The following is a 22,983-nucleotide window of genomic DNA, read 5'->3' on the forward strand; positions in this document are numbered from 1 at the left end:
CCGGCTTAACTTTGTGATTGCAAATTTATTTGATCATAGGAATATCCCCTGTCCCTAACACAGTATCAGCATCTTCCTGTAAAGTTTCTGAGGAATGGAGCTCTGAGAGATGCTGGTCCATTTAAGAAAATGAAATACCCAAAACCATTCTGGTTTTGTAAATATCAGGCATTATCATTTTCATTCTTCTCTTTATTCTTCACTGGACTTTACAATATTATTTTGTCTTAATTTCAAATCATTGTTTAGTGTACTAAAGTCAAGAAACTTGATTATAATATTTTCATCAAATTCTTCAACGTGAGTGACAATAAAAGCTAGCCATTACATTGATAAATTACATTGCAGTAGACTTATTTTGATGTCTAGTGATTATGTATGATCTCTTACAATAAATGATGTCCAATATGCTGTATCTATTATAAACAATCTTTTACAAATGTGTGCTATATTATTACTGCTCTTTAAAAAATAATTGAAAGATTCACAGAATGATTATTTCACATTCCCAGTTTTCTTCCTCATAATAGCACATTAAAAATATGTTTGTATATAAAATATGTGTATATATTATAATTAATGCATATTCATACATATTCTAATTTGTAGCCTTTTCTGTCTATTGAGATACATTTAAGTGCTTAAAAGTCAATATAATTATTATTTCTGACTTAAGATTTACAGGAGCCAATATATTAATTTCTGCTCTCTTTATGTCTCTTTAAAGTCAAGGTACTAAAAACTGAATATCTGAGTCATCCTTTAATGAATTTTATTGTTTTATCCCTTTTAGCCATCATCATTGCAACTAATTTTACGTTTAAAAAATGCTATGTGGATAGTTCAGTCTCTTGAACACTGTTAAGATAATCAGTTGTGAAACAAAATTATCTTATCTCTCTTTTTTTCCCTTTATTGGTTAAGGTATTACAAATGTGTCCTTATCCCCCCATTGCTCCCTCAATCCTGCCCTCACCCTCAACCCCTGTTGTCTGTGTCCATTGGTTATGCTTATATGCATGCATAGAAGTCCTTTGGTTGATCTCTCCTTCTTACCCCCACCCTCCCCTACCTTCCCTCTGAGGTTTGAGCATCTGACATATGCTTCTCTGTCTCTGGATCTGTTTTTGTTCATCAGTTTATGTTGTTCATTATAATCTACAAATGAGTGAGATCATGTGATATTTACCTTTCTCTAACTGACTTATTTCACTTACCATAATGCTCTCCAGCTCCATTCATGCTGTTGCAAATGGTAGGAGTTCCTTCCTTTTTACAGCAGCATAGTATTCCATTGTGTACATGTACCGAAGTTTTTTAATCTACTCATCTGCCAATGGGCACTTAGGCTGGTTCCAAATCCTAGCTCTTGTAAACTGTGCTGCTATGAACATAGGGGTGCATGTATCCTTTCTGATTGGTAGTTTCTAGTTTCTTGGGATATATTCCTAGAAGTGGGATCACTGGGTTAAATGGGAGTTCCATCTTTAGTTTTTTGAGGAAACTCCATACTGTTCTCCACAGTGGCTGCAACAGGCTGCTTTCCCACCAGCAGTGCACAAGGGTTCCTTTTTATTCTCATCCTCCCTAGCACTTGTCATTTGTTGATGATAGCCATTTTGAGGGTTATGAGATGATTTGCATCTCTTAGATGATTAGTGTCTTTCAGCATGTTTTCATATGCCTCTTGGCCTTCCTTCCTTCTTATTTTGAAAAGTGTCTATTTAGGTCCTTTGCCCATTTTTTGATTGGGTTGTTTATCTTTCTTTTGTCAAGTTGTATGAGTTCCCTGTAAATGTTGGAGATTAAACCCTTATTGATTATAACATTGGCAAATATGTTCTCCCATGCAGTTGGCTTTCTTGTTGTTTTGTTCATGGTTTCTTTTGCTATAGAGAAGCTTTTTATTTTGATGTAGTCCTATTTGCTTATTTTCTCTTTAGTTTGCGTTGCCCTAGGAGCTGTATCAGTGAAGATATTGCTTCGGCATATATTTGAGATTTTGCTGCTTGTGGATTCCTCTAGTATTTTTATGATTTCCTGTCTTACATTTAAGTCCTTTATCCATTTTGAGGTTATTTTTGTGTATGATCTCTTTTATTGGGCTTTTTGGTTTGAACATTGCCTTTCATGGAACATACCTGTATACACATCCCCTGCATATTTGCAATACCTCCTTGATATACTAAGTTCCTAACTACCTAGAAAAGATGTGTTCATGTGCAAATTAAGAAAGAGTCCTTTGTCTTATTACTCTAACATGGCACTCCCAAAGTGCTGTAAAAGTCAGATAATGGCATTTGTGTCAAGTATTTATCTCAGAGATACTATTTTTCTATTGTTTTTTCTTTTCTTTTTCTTTTTAAATTGTTCTTAACAACCAGTGAAATATGAAATGCTGTGTTGGTAAGTGAACAAAAATAAACCAACTTTTTAAAAACCTATACAGAAGAGAAGAAAACTAAGACTAAAGAAAAGACTGAAGTAAAGACTAAAAAGGAACCGAAAGGTGGGAAGCAAGAGAAAGTGAAGCAATCAGCTGCGAAAGGAAAAGAAGCACAGAAAACATCACCTAAGCCCAAAGGGAAGGATGAGAAAGAGGCTGTAGCTGTGCCCAAGCATGAACAGAAAGGTAAACATTCAGACATGGCAGCTGGAGGTTGTAAGAGAGTATTGGGCAAGAAGCAGATACAGTGAAACTAAAATCTGAAAAAGACTGAGATCAGATACCAAATGGGGAAAAAGATTTGTATAAGTAAATACACCTGGATAGAAATATAATAAAGTGGAGATTAAAATTTATTTCTAGAAATACCCAAATGTGTCTACATATCTAAAGATGCACTTTGAAGTGTTTTTAAAAGAGAATTTGAGTTAGTATGTGAAGTGCTTTAAAGGTTGGTGATACATGTTGAATTCTCAAGATAAGAGAGTCCTATTAAGATGTGGAGCAAACATTGTAGATGCTCTACTCTTTGAAGAAAAACAGCCCAAGAAAAATAATAATTCTTAAGGAGTAATTTAAGGGGTCTATGTTCAATTATATAGAAAAACTATTCATACATTTCTTTTGCCTCTATAACAGCATATAATTTAGAATATACATTAAGTTATTAAAATCATTTAATTTTATAGGCAGAAAGGTTTGGGAGAACTCTCAGGGTTCTTTGCCAACTTCTATGACTAAGTGTATGACTTTGAAAAGCTCTTTATCTGGCATATTGTATGGTTCTTCAGCGAGATTGAAGTTAAACTTACATCCCTACTGGTAGAAATGCTAGTGAAGCATTTAAATGGAGGTGAAATATACACCTGAAATTCTTTATGGAAAGGTGCTACGTAAAGGTAAAATAATGGAGTTTTAAGAGGGCAGCTGAAGGCCCATTGACTCACATTTCTGTCCCTTATTGAATCTGTCCTTCCCTAAATCCATTTCTGGCTCCATCTGCTACACAACGGAGATTCCCCATCCAGCATGTGGGATCTGCTCTGTAGGGACTATTCCTGCACAGGTTTCTCAGGATTATTGCAAAATAACATTTCTCTCTGCTCCTGTAGTTTTGAATAATTTTATTTGAGGACTAAAATTAAGAAGTGGCTTCTGGAATATTTTCATTAAAATATTTTACAACTTTTTCCCCCATTTTTTTATTAAGGTATTATATGTGTACATATCTTACCACTACCATTCATGCCCTCCCTCCCTAGAGTTTTACGTCCATTGGTTATGCTTATATGCATGCATATAAGTCCTTAGGTTGATCTCTTATCTCCCCCATACTTCCCTACTTTCCCCGCTGTAATTTGAATGGTGAAATTGAAAATTGTTTTCCCATTATAAGGTGTAAGATATAAAATTTGCATTCCACGCTTTTTTTTTGTAGATTCCACGTGTAAGTGAGATATATGATATTTGTTTTTGCAATCTATTTTTACATTTACTTTTAAACCACATTTCCCCTGAATTTATAAGCAATATTTATAAACTTTGATTTATATTAAAAAATTAAAGGGAAAAAGAAGGAAAGTAATAAAAGGTAAAAGTTAAAAAAATAATTTTTTTAGTTAGCCACATAATTTTTAAAATATATATATTTTTATTGACTTCAGAGAGTAAAGGAGAGAAGGAGGTAGATAGAAACATCAAGGATGAGAGCAAATCATTGATTGGCTGCCTCCTGCACTCTCCCTACTGGGGACCAACCTCCCAACCTGGGCATGTGCCCTTGACCAGAATCAAATTTGTAGTAAATAGAGATAAAATATTTTGAATAGATTATTTTATTGTGATAGAAAACAGGAAAATTAATCTTCTGATTTATTATATGTTTATTTACAATGATTATCAATCCCCTAAAATACTTTAAATTTTAAATTTTCCTTTAAAAAAAGAAAATAATCTGCTGAAACATACCAAGTATCAAGCTGAGAACTTAACTAGAAACATGAATACACTTTTAATGTTCATGTTTAGCATATTTGGGTTTTGGATGAAACATATATTATTACTAGAGGCCAGGTGTACAAATTCATGCATTGGTGAGGTCCAGCCAGCCTGCTCTGATTGGGTCTCTGATTGCATATTATTCTTTTATTATATAGAATTATTATTTATTATTATTGATTTCAGAGAGGAAGGGAGAGGGGAAAAGATAAAGGAACATCAATGATGAGAGAGAATCACTGATTGGCTACCTCCTGCATGCCCCACTACTGGGGATCAAGCCCGCAACCCAGGCATGTGTCCTGACCAGGAATTGAACTGTGACCTCCTGTTCAATGCTCAACCATTGAGCCATGCCAACAGGGCAGGGGCTTATATTACTGATGGAGACATATCCCTAGAACATTTTAAATAATATATATTTTTCTGGTCACCTGTATTTTATTTCCATCAATAAAAAGGATTATTAAATATAACATTAGAGTTAGAAACATCAATGAGAAGAAACATCAATTAGGTGCCTCCTGCACACCCCCCACAGGGGATTCACCTGCAACCAACACACATGCCCTTGACTGGAATCAAACCTGGGACCCTTGAATCTGCAGGCTGACACTCTATCCACTGAGCCAAACCGATTAGGGCTCATTCTACTGTTTTTATTGAAGAGCTACTTATCTATAATATTAAAAGGACATTCAAATTTTACTTAATGTTAGAAGCAAAACCACAAATATTATTTTATAAGCTAAACAAGTGCATTTGCTAAAGTAAAGCCCCTTACTGAGACCTGCTTCCATCAATTAAATAAATGTTTCATTAGGTAAGTCATCAAAACTTTAACTTCTAATACCTGGTCAGACACATAAATGTGTGTTTTTTAAATAAGCAAAATTTTACGAGTATTTATTTATAAAAACTAATCACATAATCATTTCAGGTAAACATAACAAAGACAGTGTTTTTTAAATAATCTGTGAGGTGGCTTTGATTTTGAGACTCTGGACCTGCTGATTTAGTGAAATTATTGAGATAGTTCTCTTTTGGGCAAGGGGATATTTATTTCCTTAGCTTAAATTAGGCCTAATTAATTTGAGTTATTCTTTTCATACAAACTTCTAAATAATTCTTTCTTAATAAATAAGTCCCACAGGTCTTTTACTCATGGAAAGATATTTTTACATGGAGTACACATACTTACTGACAATTATTTAATTATACAGGGTGGGCAAAAGTAGATTTATAGTTGCAATACAAATAAACAAAACAATAATAAATAATACAAGAATAAACTCTGTGTTTTGCGTACTCATGACTATAAACCTAACTTTGCCTACCCCTGTATAATATACATGCATATACCTGCATATTCATTTGTAGTTATTCTTATTGTTAAATATATAAGCAATATATTCCTACTTAAAGCATTGGGAATAAGATTCATAAGTATGTACATACCTACCACAAACTACTGTGGTATAATCTACTCTGTATGTACAATCTTAACCTATTTAAAGTAGGGTAAGAAGGGTTGAGATGAGCAGGCATTGCTCCCTGATTTTCTGATAGTCTGTGGCAAATCCGCTGGGAAGGAAAGATCAAACCTCCCCACAGTTTGCTCATTCTTTCCCTCCTTCCCTCCCTACCTCCCTCCCTCCTCTCACCCTTCCTCTCTCCCTTCCTTCCTTTCTTCCTTCTTTCCTTTTTTAATGACTATCTAAATATTTGTGACAGGAAGACAAAGTATAGCTAATGTGAATCTGCTATAGAGCACAAAGCACAGGTGCCCATCCTCATTAGAGTTTTTAAAAATTTCCTTTCTGCTGACATTCTGCACCCAGAATGCATTTTCTCTCAGTTGCCACTCTGCAGGGAACTTGACAAGGCACCAGCTGAGTGACACCCATCACTGCACCCTGAGAATCAAGGAGAGAAACAAATGGGCAGTGTGTGTTATCCCTAGAAGGATATTCATTTGAGGGGGAAAAAAAAAAAAAGTAATGACCAAATGGAAATTAACTTATGTGAATTATTAATGACTAACTTTGAATGAATGATAGACAGTTCAGGTTTTCTATAGGAAAATTTTTTTCTATTTAAAATTTGAGTTGTATTTAAAAACATTTGTATAAAATAAATCTTTCAGAGTTGAAAGATCCTGGTTTTGCTCTATCCTGAGACAGGTGAAAGAGATACACAGGGGACTGCCCCAAATATAATTGCCTAGAATTCTCATTGTTAAAAAGTTCAAAGCCGAGGACCGGCGGAAATAGGCATCCGAATTTAAAATATTGAAAATGTCTAATTTAAAGTATCCTAAAAATATATTTCTCATGCCCCTATTGATACGTTGGTGCCATTAGAAGGCAGGATCATAACAAATTTTAAATATATCAGAAATTGCCTAAGTTTTGTAACTCAAATAATTTTCTTTATTAAAAAATAAAAATTCTTAGAATGTATAAGTGATTTTCTTTTTCAAATTTGAAGCTCCTAGGACTATTGGTGCATTAATTAAATGAATGACTTTTGGATCCATAAAATATGTGGTGTAATAAATACTATATAAGCACTTTACTTGGGTAATAATTTAACATTGGCTTTTCACATTACACTGTCACCAAAAGGAAAACTTTGAAGCATAAAGACTTATTTCAGTACACTCTTCTATATCCCACCACAGCTCGGAGCAGAGAGCAGTATTTCATTTATGAGGGCTGTTGAATCCTTCACATCCCAAGTAGCTCCTCCACTCTAAATGTAGGACATGCACTCTCCATTGTGTTGCAAAAGCTGTAATGTCACTAGAAATCATTGTGGAAAAGAGAGATTTTAGATCAGCGATTCTCAAAATGTGGTCTAATAAAACTCTTCTGAGTGGTTTGCTAAAATAAAAATGTATGTTCCTTGCGTCCAGACCCATGAAATTATAATGTTTGGGGTGATGGGACCCAGAAACCTGATTGGAACAAATTTTCCATCTTTTCAATATAGATATTGCCCTTAGAGAACTACTTCTGAGTTGCAGGAAGGACACATCTAAAAAGATTCCAGACACTTCCGCTACTGCAACAAAGGGCAAAGCAATCATTTCAGGAAGCCCACACTTGCCCAACCTCAGATTTACTCTTTAAAGGAAATAAGCTTTAGCTGTATCTTAGAGCCAAATTGCCCATGTTGGAATTTTTCTCAGGAAGAAGTTATGTCCAGAAAAGAGAAATGCTCTCTACCTTAATCTTACTTCCCTCCTGTACCAGAGGGTTTCCAGGTCTCGGGCTCTGAAAGCTTGGCCATTACTCTCAGTGAGTCCAGGAGCAAACAGATTCCTGAGCTGATCTGACAACTAGCCTCCCTCCCCCTCCACACCTCACCTGTGTGAAAGTGTGCTCCAATACAACAGTCAAAATACGTGCAAATTTTTGAAAACTAATAATTTTGGCCTATTCATATTTAGATATTAACAAAAATTTGTATTTCTATAGCTGCAATAATTACATTTATTATTTTTTCAAAGATTTGTTAGATTCATAATAAAATGAAGTACTCAATACTGATAATACTTTAAAAAGAATGAGGTTTACAGAAGTTCTTCTATGTGTATTTTTGTAGTAACAAGTTTTATTATTTCATGCTTACTATACATAATTTGGAGCACTTAAGGATGTATCATGTTGTATATATTCAATAAACTCTCTTGGTCCTAAAGCTGCCTTTGGATTTGTTGGATAAGATGCCTGTTTAGAAACATGAAATGTAAATCATCTTGAACAAGATTCATTTCACAATATGCAAACTTGAAAGAAGATATGGTAAAACTTGTAGAATGATTCATCAACTGAGATTTGGGTGGAAATGACCTCATCAGAATCTACAATAAACTTTCCTGAGAATTTAAAGTTCAGTGCAATGTATTTGATTTAGAAGGAATAGAAAACAAACTTCTAAAATCATTTAAACAAAGCCTGCTCCAAATTCTCAAATCCTATGCTTTTCTCTTTATTACTTCTTCCATTTATAATCTTGAATGGCTATTAGGCCATTCAAGATTATAAAATGCCCTTGTAATAAAAATTACTGAATTAATTAGCTTAACAGTGATATTATTTGGTTCTATAAGTCTGCCCTTACTGATTTGCTCCTAAATTAAGAGCATTTCAACGCAGAGGACCCCTCACAGATTGCAAAGGGGTTAGTTCTCCTGCTTGCCTTTTCCAGACAATTCTCTGCTGCTCCATTTAGACAATTAGCAGAAGTGAATTGTCTGGGAGTGAATATTTGGTAAAACATTCCAAGTTGAAAACAATTTCCTCTTGTAAAACTTCTGTTTCATTTTTGAGAACATGGACAATGAGAAAAATTGCTTTAATATGATGGTTTCTGTAATAAAATTGATCAAAGAGGTTTTGATTTTTAAAAACAACACTATAATGATACCCTAAACTAGTCTGTTTCAATTTTTTTTTCAAGTTATTCTTTTTGTATAGAATAAATGGAACAGTATGTTTATTATGTCTTTTTATCCCCCAGTGTGTTCATATAAGTGCAAATTATTCCTTCACAGAATTGTAGTAACTAAAATAGAATTGAGCTATTTTGTTTGTTTTGTTAAACCATGTCTCCCTAGAAAAAAGAAAGGTGTTGATGACATTTTTTCATTGTTCTTTTTTCTTTCTACTCTTGTCAGATCAGTATGCATTCTGTCGATATATGATTGACATGTTTGTCCATGGGGATTTAAAACCAGGTATTCCAAACAAATCTTATACTTGTCTGTTTTAATAGTCTTTGTTTCTAGTCTGCTTTTTTATGTACTAAAGTGTATTTTTTATATTGCATAATGCGTGTGTAGATCTAGACTAAAAGTATAAAAAGAAATAATAACTTGCATTAGGACCTTTAATTTTACTTTGTATTACTGCATGGCCTATCATAAATGAAGTTAGCTGAAAACTAAAAATTTACTAATATCTTCATATAAAAATGCTAATATCTTTAATAATATCTTGGAGGGAAGAGGTGAATCATCTTGTTTTATTTGTGGTAAATTTAGAATAAAGGACCTCCAACAATGAAACTATTTATTTTTATTTAGTAGCGCACAAAAGTTATATTAAAATCAATCACATTTTAAATATTTAATCTTTGTTTTCAAAACTGATTTTCTCACTCACATGTGAACTTGGCTTAGTTGCTCCAGAGAACTACTGAAGGAGAAAGTCAACCTTGGAGTTATTAGTCAATGCGATGAGGAAGTACATATTTTACTTAAGAAAATTTACCTATCATCTCTTCTATCCTTGTTACCCAGAATGTAACAAGGGGTTCTTTATTAACATCTTAATTAAGAAGGAATAACTTGATTGCTTGTGCTATGTCTTTTTAAAACTTATTTATTCAATATATTGGTGTGACATTGGTTTAAAAATGTGTATGTTTCAGGTGTGCAATTCTATAATACATCATCTGTACATTGTATTGTGTTTTCACCACCCCAAGTCAAAGGAGAGTTGCCTTGTACTATGCCTTCTGCAGATTTAGAAATTGATGGTACCAGGGTACCATGTTAATGTTTGGGGAAACATTTCTCTGAAGTTGGTATTATTAAGGAAGGCGCTAATATACCTTAACGTAATGGAAGCAGACTATTTAAGAAAAAAACTATATCTTGGTTTCTCAAGTATTTTTGTGGAAAACTTTCTAAAAATGTATCATAATTTATGCATATATTGGCAAAAAGATGCATCATATCTAAAACAAATATACTTTGGCTCTCAGGAAAAGTTAGTTAATTCTAATAACATATTCAAGTAGATTTCCTCTTCCTCCTCCTCTCCCTCTTCATCTTCTTATTTTTCTTTACTTTCTTAATGAATTAGAAACTGAAATGAGAGGGAAAATACTGAAAAATATGTTGACTCTTTCAGTAGAAAGATTAATGTTAACATTTGTGTATTGTATTGCAATAAATGTAAATGGAAACATTTAGGAAGATAGTTTAATGTAGTGAAAACAGAGGCTTTTAGACACAAATATAGACATAATTCTTGACACCCTCCTTTTCTAACATTGGACCTTGAACAAATCATTGAATTCCACCTGATCTTTAGTGTTCATACATTTTAAATTGTGATCACAATAACAACCTTGCAGAATGGTTGACAAAGCATCTAGTAGATGTACAACAAAATGCTACTATGACCGTATCCTTTTAATTCATTCATTTTATCTCTGCCTATTGGGGTGAGGGTCCTAATAAGAGGGTTTCTCAACATTGACAAGTATAGGTCTATAAACACCATTAATTCACTTTTAGATGACAGGTTTGCTGCCCACTTCAGTGAGAGATACTAATAGCTTAATAGTCCTGCTGCCAATCATTTCTTTCTGAAAATTTAACAACAGATTAGGGTTAGAAGGAACAGTAAAACCATCTCTGCAAAAATTAAGGAGGATTTAGTTATGGACAATATAGGGATAGTCACATGTGAACATTCTCTGAACAGCCATGAGTTCAGATCTATAGTACTACTATGTAATATCCTAACTCCTGAAAATAATTCTGAATTGTTATAGATTTCCAAAAACCATTCATTGACTTTCCAATTGCCTTCTTAATTTATTTCATCCACGTACATTGATACTTTTGAAGGTTTGTTGCTGTAATGTATACAGAATTAAAGAATATGTAAATCAGTATTTCTTGTGAGGCGAGGCATGGAATGGAAGAATCTGGAGAAGGAAAACCTGTATGGTATAGCACGCCCATTGTTTCATGTAACAAATAATATAGATCTTCATAAATGTACAGGAGGAAGATGAATAATATTGTCTTTGTTGGTGATATAATTCACAAGATAGAGTTAGCAAGCACAAAATATGGCTTGTATTTTGAAAAGTAAGAAGTGAGAAGTAAGATTTAATCTGGGCTTATTAATTTGAGAAAATGCAAGTGATAAGACTTTGACTTTGACTGACAATTGGAGAAGAAAACAATTCCGGCCAAGTTTATTGCTCTGCACGTATCCACTCTTTAGAAAACATTTGTGCTCCCATCTGCTTCTGCTGGGGATTAATGGAACACCTGTTATTGTTTAGCTAGAGTTCGTTATTAATGACTGGTAATGAGTTTTTAAAACTATAATTTGATTTTTCCCTCCGGGATACAGTATTTCCTTTGCATAATATTGTCACACCCTCAAAAACAGTCCAAGTTACAGCTCAAATTTGAAAAACCTTATTAAGCTCTGACCAGCTGGTTCAGTTGGTTGGAACATCTTCCCTTACGGATTTGATTCCTCTGTCAGGAGGCAACCAATCAATGTTAATCTTTCATATCTCTCTCTCCCTCTCCCTCTCTCTCTCTCTCTCTCTCTCTCTCTCTCTCTCTCTCTCTCTCAAAAAATATAGCCCTAGGTGAGGATTAAAAAAAAACCCAAAATCTTATTAATGAAGTATGTTGACACCATGATGTTAAGTCCCAAGTTTCACCCTTTTTATCCTATTAAATAAAATATTTCTATGATAGAGTTAATTTTATTTTTTAGCGAAGATTTTTGTCTATATACCTGAAGATGAACTGAATTGTTCTTTCTGATTCTCTATCATAACAATCCCCATCTCAATTACAGGGATTATTTTAATAAACTAACATAATGTATAAGGATCATATCATTTTATTGTCTCTAAAATTATCCTGTACTGACTCACTCTATATTAAGTTGAAAAAAGAAAAGAAAAAGAAGCCTTAAATCTTGAAAGTGAGCATATGCTACTCATGTGGGATCATATGGCAATTGGAGTAGATATATATTAAATGTATACTTTAGGGATATTGTGGACACTTGAAGAAATCCCCACTCCAGAAATACTCTCTTTTTGCTGTCTTTTAATGACCTAACAATCCCTCTATTGGTCAATGTTATATGATGAGTTATTTTTAATTGTCCATATTCTATCTTAGGGAGGAGAGAGGAAAGGAAAGCTAGAGAGAACAAGAGTGAGAGAGAACAAGAGCCAGAGAGAAAGAGCAAGAGAGAGCAAGAAAGAGAGAGAGATCCAGTCATCATATGGTGGCTGTTTTGAAGCTGGTAACTCCTACTTTTTACCTTAGGCCTAATGTACTCTAGTTGTCATTATCTTATAAGATAAGTATTAAAATTGGTCAAGACAAACATTAGTTACAATACTGAGACTCAGTTCATAAGTGTTTTTTTTGTTTGTTTGTTTGTGTGTGTTTTTTTTTGTGTGTGTGTGTTTATTTCTTTTTAGTTTTTAGAAATTGATAGTACAGATGGTCAAGATAAATTATTTTAGATTTTCAAAGTTGATTTTTCTTTATAACATTCCACTAACTCTAATTTTCTTTTTGACACTATGTACATTTTTTCCTTAAGTGAAAGCTATAACAACAGTTGCAACCATATCAACAGTTTTTGTTTTTTGTTTTTTTTCTTTGTTTTTGTTTAATTTTAATTCATTTTTATTTAGGTAGGTTATTTTTTTTAAAATCACGATGTTGCTAGGCATTTTCATATTTCCTATTCATCAACTTCCACATGGCTCAAATGAATTGCATGCATCACTGGACAGAGTCAACCAAGTCACAAATTTCTATAAGTAAGAAATCACATGGCTCACAGAACTCTTTATATTAACTCTAGATAAATAAATCAATTTAAATGGCGAGTACAAGATCCAGGGTTAGTGTGCTTTGGCTTAGTGATTTTTAACACTTTATTCAGCTTTTCATCTCTGTAACCACCATTATTAAAGTTCAATACAAGTTAATGTTTATTCCTTAGAAGTTACCCCACCATTGGAATTCTAACTACTATCTCAGTTTGACTTGAGCCAAGAATTCACGTCAAGATAATTTATTCCATTTTCTATGCCTCTTAAAGTTGAAGGTATTCACTTTTCAAAATTTTCTCTGACTATAGTAAGGTATTCGTTGGCAGCCTGTATTCCAATTCCATAGCTAGAAAGAGCCTCAAGGAATGCTAGTGCTCTCATTTTATTAAGATCCTTTTCTTAAAATTCAGTGGTATATAACTGAATTTCTGGCTTGATCCTGTTGATAAGAGGACAAATGTAATTGCATTATATTAACTGTTATTTAATGGTGTAATTCAATGAATTTCAAAACTTAATTGGCTGTAGTGGAGAAGATTAAGTACAATTCAGCCATACTTTCCTCTCCTCCAAAAAAAAAGACTGCCTCATAAATGTATACTCAATTTAGTTCCAAACATCCATTTATTTTCACAAAACAAAAGAGTTGGGAGTTTTTATGTAGTATACTCACTGGTATTTGTTGAATTTCTTCAGCAAGTTGATAGTCTAGAAATAAGATATGATGTCATAAATAATTTTATAACTATAGGTAACTTGATAAGTATGCAATAGAGGCTCAGAAAATTTACATATTAATCTCAGTATACTAGGAATAAATAATGATCTTCAAATACTACTTGGACTTCTTAATGTTGTTGTTTTTCAAATATTTTAAAGCATTTGAAAATTGTTACAGAAGTAATAATAAAAGAATAGCAAAATTTTCATAAGAACTTAAGCATAGCAAAGCTAAATGTTTATTTCATTAATTTCCTAATATTGAAGGTTCATAAACTCCAAACTAGAAACATTTTCAAAAAAAACTGACTGCTCATCAGCTATCATGAATAAAATTTCACTGTATTTATTTATAGATACTACTTCCAGATTTCAAACTCATATTTACTAGGTTCTAGTATATTATTAATTACATCATCAAAATGCAACAGTTGATTTTTAAAATCTTTGATGGCTCATTATTTTGTTGGAAAAATATGTCATTTTTATTTCATATGTGCAAACTTTTCATATTTCAATTTGTAAACATTAATTAGAATGATAAATCCAATGATTTTTTATTTATACATTAGCAAGTGCCTTCTATTACCTGTCTTCACATTTCTACAGCATTTGTATATTTAAAAATCGTAAATTTTGGCACACTGAATTTATAAGAGATGAAAGAGCACTGGACATACCCTTTTAACAAAATTAGATTGTTCATATCCTTGTCACAAAATATTGCATGATAAAGTCCAATTAAAAGACTAATCAAATGAAGATGCCATATTTCATGTTTTGTTCTTTGAAATGTATTGCTCACTTGATTCTTGAATTTGAGAAAATACATCGTCATTTGAAGATTCATGAAATGAGATTTCACTTGAGTGAGCATTTTCAATTTCCCTAATCATTAAAGTTTAGCATCCTGTTATTAGTCTTTTTTGCATTCATTTTCTGATTCATCTAATAACTGAAACATCTTCCTCTGTCAATTTTCTTTGCGGTTATGGATGGGGAAAAAATTTTAAATTCTAAACTGTGTTCAATGAAACTAAAAGTATAAATGCCTTCAAACTTCTGTTATGCCTTTTTCAATGATGATGCAATACTTAACATGTGAGACAACAAATGAGATAATACTGATTTATATAACTATTTTACAATTGCAACATCCTTCTTAACAATTCATCATTATTTCTTTTTTTATTATTTTAGTCTTTTTTGGCATTGTTGGGAAGAATTGATGAGTAATAATGCAATAATAAAATAATTCCCAAGTTTATAAAATAGAAAAATTTCAAGGTATAGGTAAAATAGATCATGAAAATTTCATAATGGGTCCTGGATTTTTAAATTGCTTAATGGTGCCGCATGGTGATTACAAGAGAGAATGCATTTTATTATGTTTAAAAAATAGGTAATGTTTTTCTTTGTTCCTAGGAAGACCTATAAGAAAGAAAAAAAAAGATAAGACATGTCAGTCTCTACAAATAATTACAATTACTTGAAAAAAGAAACTAAAAAACTAATTGGTTCCTATGGACCCTGATAGCATACTGAAAACCAGGAGAACATACTGTGGGGTCATACAGGCCAGGATTTAAATTCTCTGTCTGTGTATTTTTAGTTTTAACCATTGAGTCTGCGTTTCCTTATAGAGTTTAATTCTTAAAGTTTTTAAAATTATAAAATAAAATAATATATGTACAATTCCTCCTTCCACAATTCTTTGCTTTCTCTTTTACTATGGAAGTTTGCTACAAAACTGTTATCAGAGAAAGCATATCCCATCTTCTCCCCATTGCTAGTGAAATTGGGGTTCTTGGGGTACCGCTGGAATAAAAATTTCCAGAGCCCCCAAGAGATGATGAGATATGGTAGAAAGCTTTATTTCTGTGGAATTACATCCAAAGTCCCATTTCCCTTAGTTCAGTAATAGAAGAAGTATAGCTTGGATTTCAGTAAAGCTAAGGGCAAAGCCAGTGGCCAGAGTTTCCATTCCATGTTGGAGCAAGGTCAAGTACAGCATTAGACTAGTTGCAGTCCATTATTCCATTGCATCTGGGGTCCCCATGGCTGTGGACCATGTGGGCAAATGCAGGGAAGCAGGAACAAAAAAAGCCCCACAAGTCCCAAGAGAGCCAAGAGCACAAGAGAGCCCACTTCTTTGTTCAGGGTTATACATCTCAAATCTTCGCACCCATACAGTGACCATGCCCATTCTAGGCAACCATCTCTGTCTCAGGTGTGATTGACAGCAAGCACCTTCCTAGTCCCCTCCAACCTTATGTGTCTATCGTCCCTTTCTTGGATCCTTCTAGAAATAAAGTTGTGGCTTCCTGGTGAAGCTGCCCAAATGACATGCCTATAATATCTGGCCTTCTCTTTGTTCCTCTTCTATTATTAATAATCAGCTAATTACAATGGTATCAAAACTATAGTTTTTCTAGTGTGAAGTATCAGAGGAGATGTTATGGGAAACGTAAAAATTAAAATGAGTCTTGCGACATTGGTAAGATATGCTTATGTGAAATTAAAAATAGAAACATATAGGGCTGAAGAGATATTAATGAAGGCAAAGAATCACAGTCTCTTAAAGTGTTATTTTGCAACTAGCGGTTTTTGAGTGTTTACTCTGCTAGGTTCTTAAATAATTTTATTTTATTCTTATAAAATGTTGGGAGGGGTATATTACCATGCCTGTCTTATAGAAGAGATAATTGAGATATAGAGAGTTTGTTTCCTCACACCCTGGAGATTCAAACCCAGGCCTGCTCAGTTCTAGAGTCTTCAGGAATACGATCAAATCTCCCTGCTTCCCAGCCATCGATGGGAAACCACAAGTGGTTCACTCTGGTTGGCATTCGGAGGACCTGGAAAGAGAAACAGAATTGATCTTGTGAGGTGGGATGGAGAGGATTATGATTCGTTCAAATATGTCACAGAGGTAGAATCATAAAATTTATTATTACAGATACCAAAGGAGAGGAAAGTAAAAGATTATTCAGAGATTGTTGGCCCGTAAAATGAAATTTTTGGCCTAAATAGGGAGTGAAGAAAGGAGTGGGCCAAACTCAATGGTCTAGGTGGGGCTGGAGAAGTAGGAGACTTTGAACTCATCACCTATTCTTAAAGCCACAGATAGTGGCTTTTTCTCACAAAGGGGAACTTTTGAAGATTCCCATGTAAACATTATTTCTTAAGCACCAACTAAATACCACGGTTGATACCAGGTATTTTCATGCACCTTACTCATTTAATTCTCACAGAAAGCTCTGAAGCAGGTGATTAGATAATCGAGTTTAAGGGAGAGGTTTGTGGTGAAGATGGGCTGACCAGAGGAGTGAGTGAAATAAGTCAGTGTACAAATACTGAATATCTTCACACTCAGCAGCCACAGGCCGCAGGCTCGGCTCAGTATAGTAAAAAAAAAAAAAAAAAAAAAAAATGCTGAAAGATGACGCTTAACTTTAACAAATTGAGTGGATGATTTTTTGAACAGAAAAAAGAAACTATCAATAGTAAATAATAGAAAACATTTAAACTTGAGTTAGAATGCATAATACACACACTAACTGTTACAAGTTTCAGAGGAGAGACATTAGGGGAGATAACATGCATCTAGAACTTGAAAGAAGGATAGCATTTGCCTGTGTGGTAAAGAATATACTGTATAGGGCTCGCATTGTATATGAGTGAAAGAGAAAATGAATGGGACATGACACGGCAGTGCATATAAAACTGATGTGTTTACATGACAGGGAAGATGTCAGACTGGCAAGAGGATGCATTACGATTAGAAAACATTGGGAAATGAGACATGATAAGTTAGTGGTGACAGATTACAGACACTTGCTCAATCAGGCAAAGCTGGCATTTGGCGTGGAAGAGTCTCTGAAGGATTTTAAATAGAACAAAGACACGACACCAACATTTGAGAGCGTGATCAGGCAACACTCTGCTTAGGTGATTGGAAAAGGGATACAGCTTGTGAAATATCGCTAACGCGGAGGAGCCTGAGACATGGTGGGGGAAGGAAAGGCAGGCTTCCAAAGCCATTGTTCACATAGGTGGTGATGGGACCGGTCTATAATGACTCAAGAAATTAGTGTTGCAACTCAAAATGCTACAAACTGCCTCGACACTTTAAGTTCACACACATAATAGAAGTTTAAAAGAGGTCTAGACATAAATGAAAAGAGTGAAATATGTGTGACAATTTGGTAAAACCACAGTGTAACATGGAAAGTGCCAGAATCGGACCTGTTTGTAACCTAAATTAGAGCAACAGCTGCCTTTCCATCTCTGGCTGGTTTCTGTTGTTTTATTTCCACCTAATGCATGGACATTTCAGGCCATGAGAGGAGGTGCTGAGGCACACAGACTTCAGATCCGGACTACATGGCTTCAGATGGAGCTCCCGGCCCTTGATTGAACAGGACTTAGTCAAGATAATCAGTCTCTTTAGGCGGCCATGTCCTCCTCTGTGGAATGAGGGTAATAAGGTTGCAGTATCCATAAACCAGTGGTCAGAGTGCTCTTAAGCATCCACAGCTCTCTGAGCACTAATTGAGCACCCAAGAGTTGTTGCAAGTAGAACTTTGCTAGGGAGAGGAAAACATTTTTTTAGAACCACCTCAAAAAAAATAATATATCAGGCCAATTTTGCCCATTCTAGCCACCTGATGTCCTTTAGCCTTGTTTCTAGCATCTATTAGTATTGGATAATAATTAAATTATTTATAATGTTATGTTGAAGATCTTATAAAAACATCCTGCATTACATACATGTAATCACTTTGGTTTATGTGTATTCTGGGTGAGTTCTAAGAACTATGCTAGATTCTACAGCTACAGCAATTAGCAAATAGGGATGATACTGACTTCTCTAAAATGGGAAAATCGATATTAATTTATAGGGTTAATGTATGGGTTAATTTATGTGCATGTGCACACAGACACAGACACACACACACACACACACACACACACACACACACACAAAACACTACCTGACTAGGGCAAACATATTAAGTCCTATTTAAGTTTATAGTGGTGATGGGGTAGTGGGGTGCCCAGATATAGCAAAATTGTCATTTTCCTACCCATAGCCCTATATCTTTCTGACTTAATTACTGTGTATCATTATCGTTCTCTCCCTAACAAGTTTTGCCTTTCTGCCTTATACATACCCTCCAGAAGCACTTGCTTTTAAATCCCTGCTGACTCATACTTTGCCAGATACATGACGTGTTTATTAAATCGAACTCATGATGTATAATATTTATCTCACAGAAAACAATGTATTGATGATCATCCCAGAGCATCCCTCTTTATTCATTCCTAGAAATAATCTTGTTATTTAAAAAGCTGACATGTTTCTAAGTATTGTAAATAGGCCCTTTATAATGATTCTTAAAGGAGTTATTGGCACTATCTCTAGAGACAGAGGCTCAGAATTAACAGAGCTGGGGTTGCTGTGTGCATCACACACTGCAGGCAGCATACAGAATTAGACAGAGTGACAGCGAAAAGGAGAGAGACCCTACCCTTAGTTACAGGCGAGCCTAGTTCCTGGGTTTGGCATGCCCCCATGAAAGTTGCCTTCTGATTATTGGAAGTCTGTGAAAGCTGCTCAAGATAAATGTAGCTGATTTTCATATTTGTCTCAATCAATCCATTAAACATTCTAGTTACTATAAATAGCTGGAACATACACAGAAATAGATCCAAGCACTTCTGAGTGGCTGTGATTCCTCCCGTGTTGATACCACCCTGTGTATGCTTCATGTGATAAAGGGTTTGGGGCCTGGGGAGAAAACTAGTAAATAAGACTTCTCTTCCCGTAATAGAAGGTTGATATGATTTTACTTTCTCTGTGCCCATTAAAGGAAACAAAATGAAGACCCAATGTTTCATTTGCTTACTTGCATTCTCAGGATTTTGTCCCCTACCCTTTTGAAAGAGGTGTCAGATTCTAACGGGACATCTTTGCTGGAATGGGGCTTTCATTAACGCGTTGTTTTGGTCTAGCCTTGTCACTATCAATGGCATGGGCCTGCTGTCCGACAAGAATAAATTTCTTCTCAGGTAACCTACTGGGACTATTCAAAGCACATTCTGAAATAGTCTGAAAAGGAACAAATAATACAGGGTAATTTGCATTACTTATGAGAAGCAAGGAAAATTGTCTTAATCAAAGAATTATCAAACTAATTAGGTGTTATTTATTAATGTGTTATGTCTTATAATAATCTTATCTGTCACTTTGTATGCAAGAGTGCAGATTTAAAAAGCATTCTAGTAATTATGTGAATGTATTCCCTGAGTGCTATTCTAAGGTTCATTTGGCTGAAACTCGTAGATAAAGGACAGAGATTCTAGGACTTTCTAACCATTCAAATAAATGCCTTATTATAAACATGGAAATAAATACTGTTCATGCCTATTTTATATAACCAATTGTAAACTAAATAGTGTGGTATAACTGCTTTTAAAGACACCTCTTTGATAAACAAATATTTCTTATCCATAGCTTTTTTCCTGTATATGATATTTGCGCAAGATGGCAATAATAAATTTTTACATTAACATTAATGTTACCGTCTGCAAACTGTTCAACAAGTTGCTCAGTAATTTGATCAGTTTTATGACTGCTGTTCTAGCCCAATCTATTTCACATTTTGGTTTTCCAAAACTTTTTATGTTGCAGCAATAATATAATAACTCTATCACATTCGAAGACAATACATTTTTGTTATTTATATCTTCATCATCATCAGGTTGATATACTCAAGGTCATTTAATTAATTCCTAACAGTCACTGAATCCCCAGTATGTACTCAATGCTAGTGGTTATAACATGAATTTCAGAGCAGAATGAGGTAACAATCTAGGCAAAGATGATTACAATAAAACAATGAACATTATAAAGAAACTAGGGGAGAAAATGGGAGAAGTTACTAATTAAGTACTAAATCATATGATGCAGATTTTACTTTTACTCTAGACATATGTCTAGAGAGGAGAGGGGAACAGAGGTCAAGGCAGGCTTCATTAAAGGTGTAGTGCTAGTATTTTCTCAATGCTTATCGTCAGCTTCTTATGATTGTTATTATTCACCGTTTACAATGAGTTCAGCATTTTTTCCTATTTAGGTGGTCCATTTTTCACCCCAACAGAGAAAAGTATATAGTGATATAATTTGATGCACTTTTTAAAAATGAATAATACCAGTGAGCCCGGCCAGTGTTGCTCAGTGGTTGAGCATCAACCTATGAACCAGGAGGTCATGATTTGATTCCCAGTCAGGGCACATGCCCAGGTTATGGGCTCAATCCCCAGTGGGGGATGTGCAGGAGGCAGCCAATCAATAATTGTCTCTCATCATTGATGTTTCTCTCTTTCTCTCCCTCTCTTTTCCTCTCAGAAATCAATAAAAATATATTTTAAATGATAATACCGAGTGAGAAATCAATATATGGTAAAAACTGAATAAACTAACATCTCACAACATAGATGTCATCTAGCCCACTGTGTGTCCTTTCAAATTGGACCTCATTATACTGCATGTCTGTTCTTTGTCATTTATGCTTAATTATTTCTATATCTCTCACATCCTCACTCGTCAATATCTCTGCTTCATGATTGATATGCTGCTTTCCTGAAGGAAAAATTATCACTTACAAACCACTTTCTATTGAAACTGTCCACAGTGTTTAGGCAATAAGCATGTGTTTAGTGACATGAGTCATTGTCACAATTGTAATCTCACATAGAAAGTGAGGGAAAATAGGAAAAGGACAAAATTGTCATATTAAAACATCCTATGAAAAAAAAACTGATTATTTAATATTTTCTCTATATGCCAGTTTTATAAGATGTAAATCTTTTCTATTTTCTGTGACGCGTGACAATAATTATATTAGTAATGATTCCTCCCAGAGGATTATTTTTTGTATAATTATAAATAGCCTCCTGGCAGGCACTGGATAAGCAGTGTGTATTGTTTTAAATGCCAAACTAATATTAATTACATACAATTTAAGACAGGAAGCGGAGTTGGATGACTTTCAAATGTGTCATTCAAGTGAGAATATATTTGTAAATTTAATTGTGGCTTTAAGCCTATTAAATAGTAATTATTATCATGTTCCCATTTTATCCTTTATCTATTAAGTGCAAGCATTGAAATATTAAATTTATGTCCTATGCCTGTAATTTAAAAGGTGAGGAGTTTTGTCATGTTTATTAAAGAACCCAGTAGAATAAAAGTCCCTCTAAAACAAAACATCAAGTCATGTTTTTCTTTTCTTCCTGAGGTATTGTATATTTCAAAAAACAGAAGGTCCCCTATTAATTGGCTCTATGCTTCTTCCTTAGGCTTTTTGTGTCTTTTTGAGTAGCTAATGAACAGAGAATATTTTCATGTACCAGAGACAACTTTAAAAAAAGAAAAGGAAAAGGAAATAAATTTTCCCACAGTGGAAACAAAGGGTAGGGCAGTTGCAAAATCCCTTCCTTTGCCCAATCCGGAGTGGTGTGTGGAAATAGCTGAATGGGTGGCTGAAAAGTGTCTAATTGATTTTATTTTATATGAATGAGATCCTCATATAAAAAAGAAGCAACACTGTTTTTCAAAGGATGAGAATGTGAAATCCTGCAGATATTTAACCTTTCCCTGGTTGATTCCATGGCAAGTAGGACATCTGCATTTTAAGTACGTGAGATAGTTTTTAGTTTTCTCTTTTTTAAATGGAAAAGTTCATCCATCTAATTTGTCTTATAAATCTTTTTTTTCTACCAACTTTGACCTTTGTACTAAAAGAAAAATATAGAATTAATATTACCTATTTGTCTGCATATTCCATCTTCACTGTCTCCTCCAGGCCTCACCCTGTGTACAAATATGATTTGGTGTGGAGTTGAAAGAGATATTGTTCAGATAAACTAGAAAAAATATATTTGAGGAAAGAAGACTTAGTAATTCTGAAAGTTTTGAAAAAATACCAGTTGACAGTGTATTTAGAATTGTGACAACGAGGTCAGTTAATAAGGAAATTTTTCTTAGTGTACTGAGCCTCTTTGATGGGTTGCTTGAAGTTAATTCAGCATCTAATTAATGTTAAATAAAACATGACTACTGAAGAAAGCTATATAACTTTGTACATTAGGAAATGAATATTTGCAGATCTTCCAATGAT

General features: G+C 34.0%; 1 protein-coding gene and 1 long non-coding RNA gene across 16 annotated transcripts in view; one reads left to right on the forward strand and one right to left on the reverse strand.

Annotated features, from left to right (window-relative positions):
* The window catches only part of TRDN (triadin), a 241,099-nt gene that overhangs the window by 76,107 nt on the left and 142,009 nt on the right, over window positions 1-22,983 (forward strand). For 12 of the 14 annotated variants that reach the window (XR_014795499.1, XR_014795500.1, XM_084889625.1 and 9 more), the window contains exons 8-9: window positions 2,450-2,632; window positions 9,129-9,188. The exons of 1 other annotated variant lie outside the window; for it this stretch is intronic. Coding sequence is in view for 11 of the 13 variants with exons in the window: in XM_084889625.1 (XP_084745751.1) it covers window positions 2,450-2,632; window positions 9,129-9,188 (243 nt within the window). In the remaining 2 variants the exon portion in view is untranslated. Of the gene's footprint in view, window positions 1-2,384; window positions 2,633-9,128; window positions 9,189-22,983 lie in introns of those variants that run through there. One more of the 14 variants, XM_084889628.1, reaches the window with a different exon arrangement.
* Window positions 9,223-22,983, reverse strand: part of LOC311625434 — a 35,831-nt gene continuing 22,070 nt past the window's right edge. Inside the window, exons 6-9 of one of the 2 annotated variants that reach the window (XR_014795502.1) lie at window positions 22,630-22,729; window positions 18,044-18,264; window positions 16,476-16,653; window positions 9,223-15,226 (exon numbers count right to left, since the gene is read on the reverse strand). This is a non-coding gene — a long non-coding RNA (uncharacterized lncRNA). The remainder of the gene's footprint in view (window positions 15,227-16,475; window positions 16,654-18,043; window positions 18,265-22,629; window positions 22,730-22,983) is intronic. The other variant, XR_014795501.1, reaches the window with a different exon arrangement.

This window comes from Pipistrellus hanaki (assembly GCF_964339955.1).
Source record: "Pipistrellus hanaki genome assembly, chromosome: 7".
In the NCBI taxonomy this organism is placed as follows: Eukaryota; Metazoa; Chordata; class Mammalia; order Chiroptera; family Vespertilionidae; genus Pipistrellus; species Pipistrellus hanaki.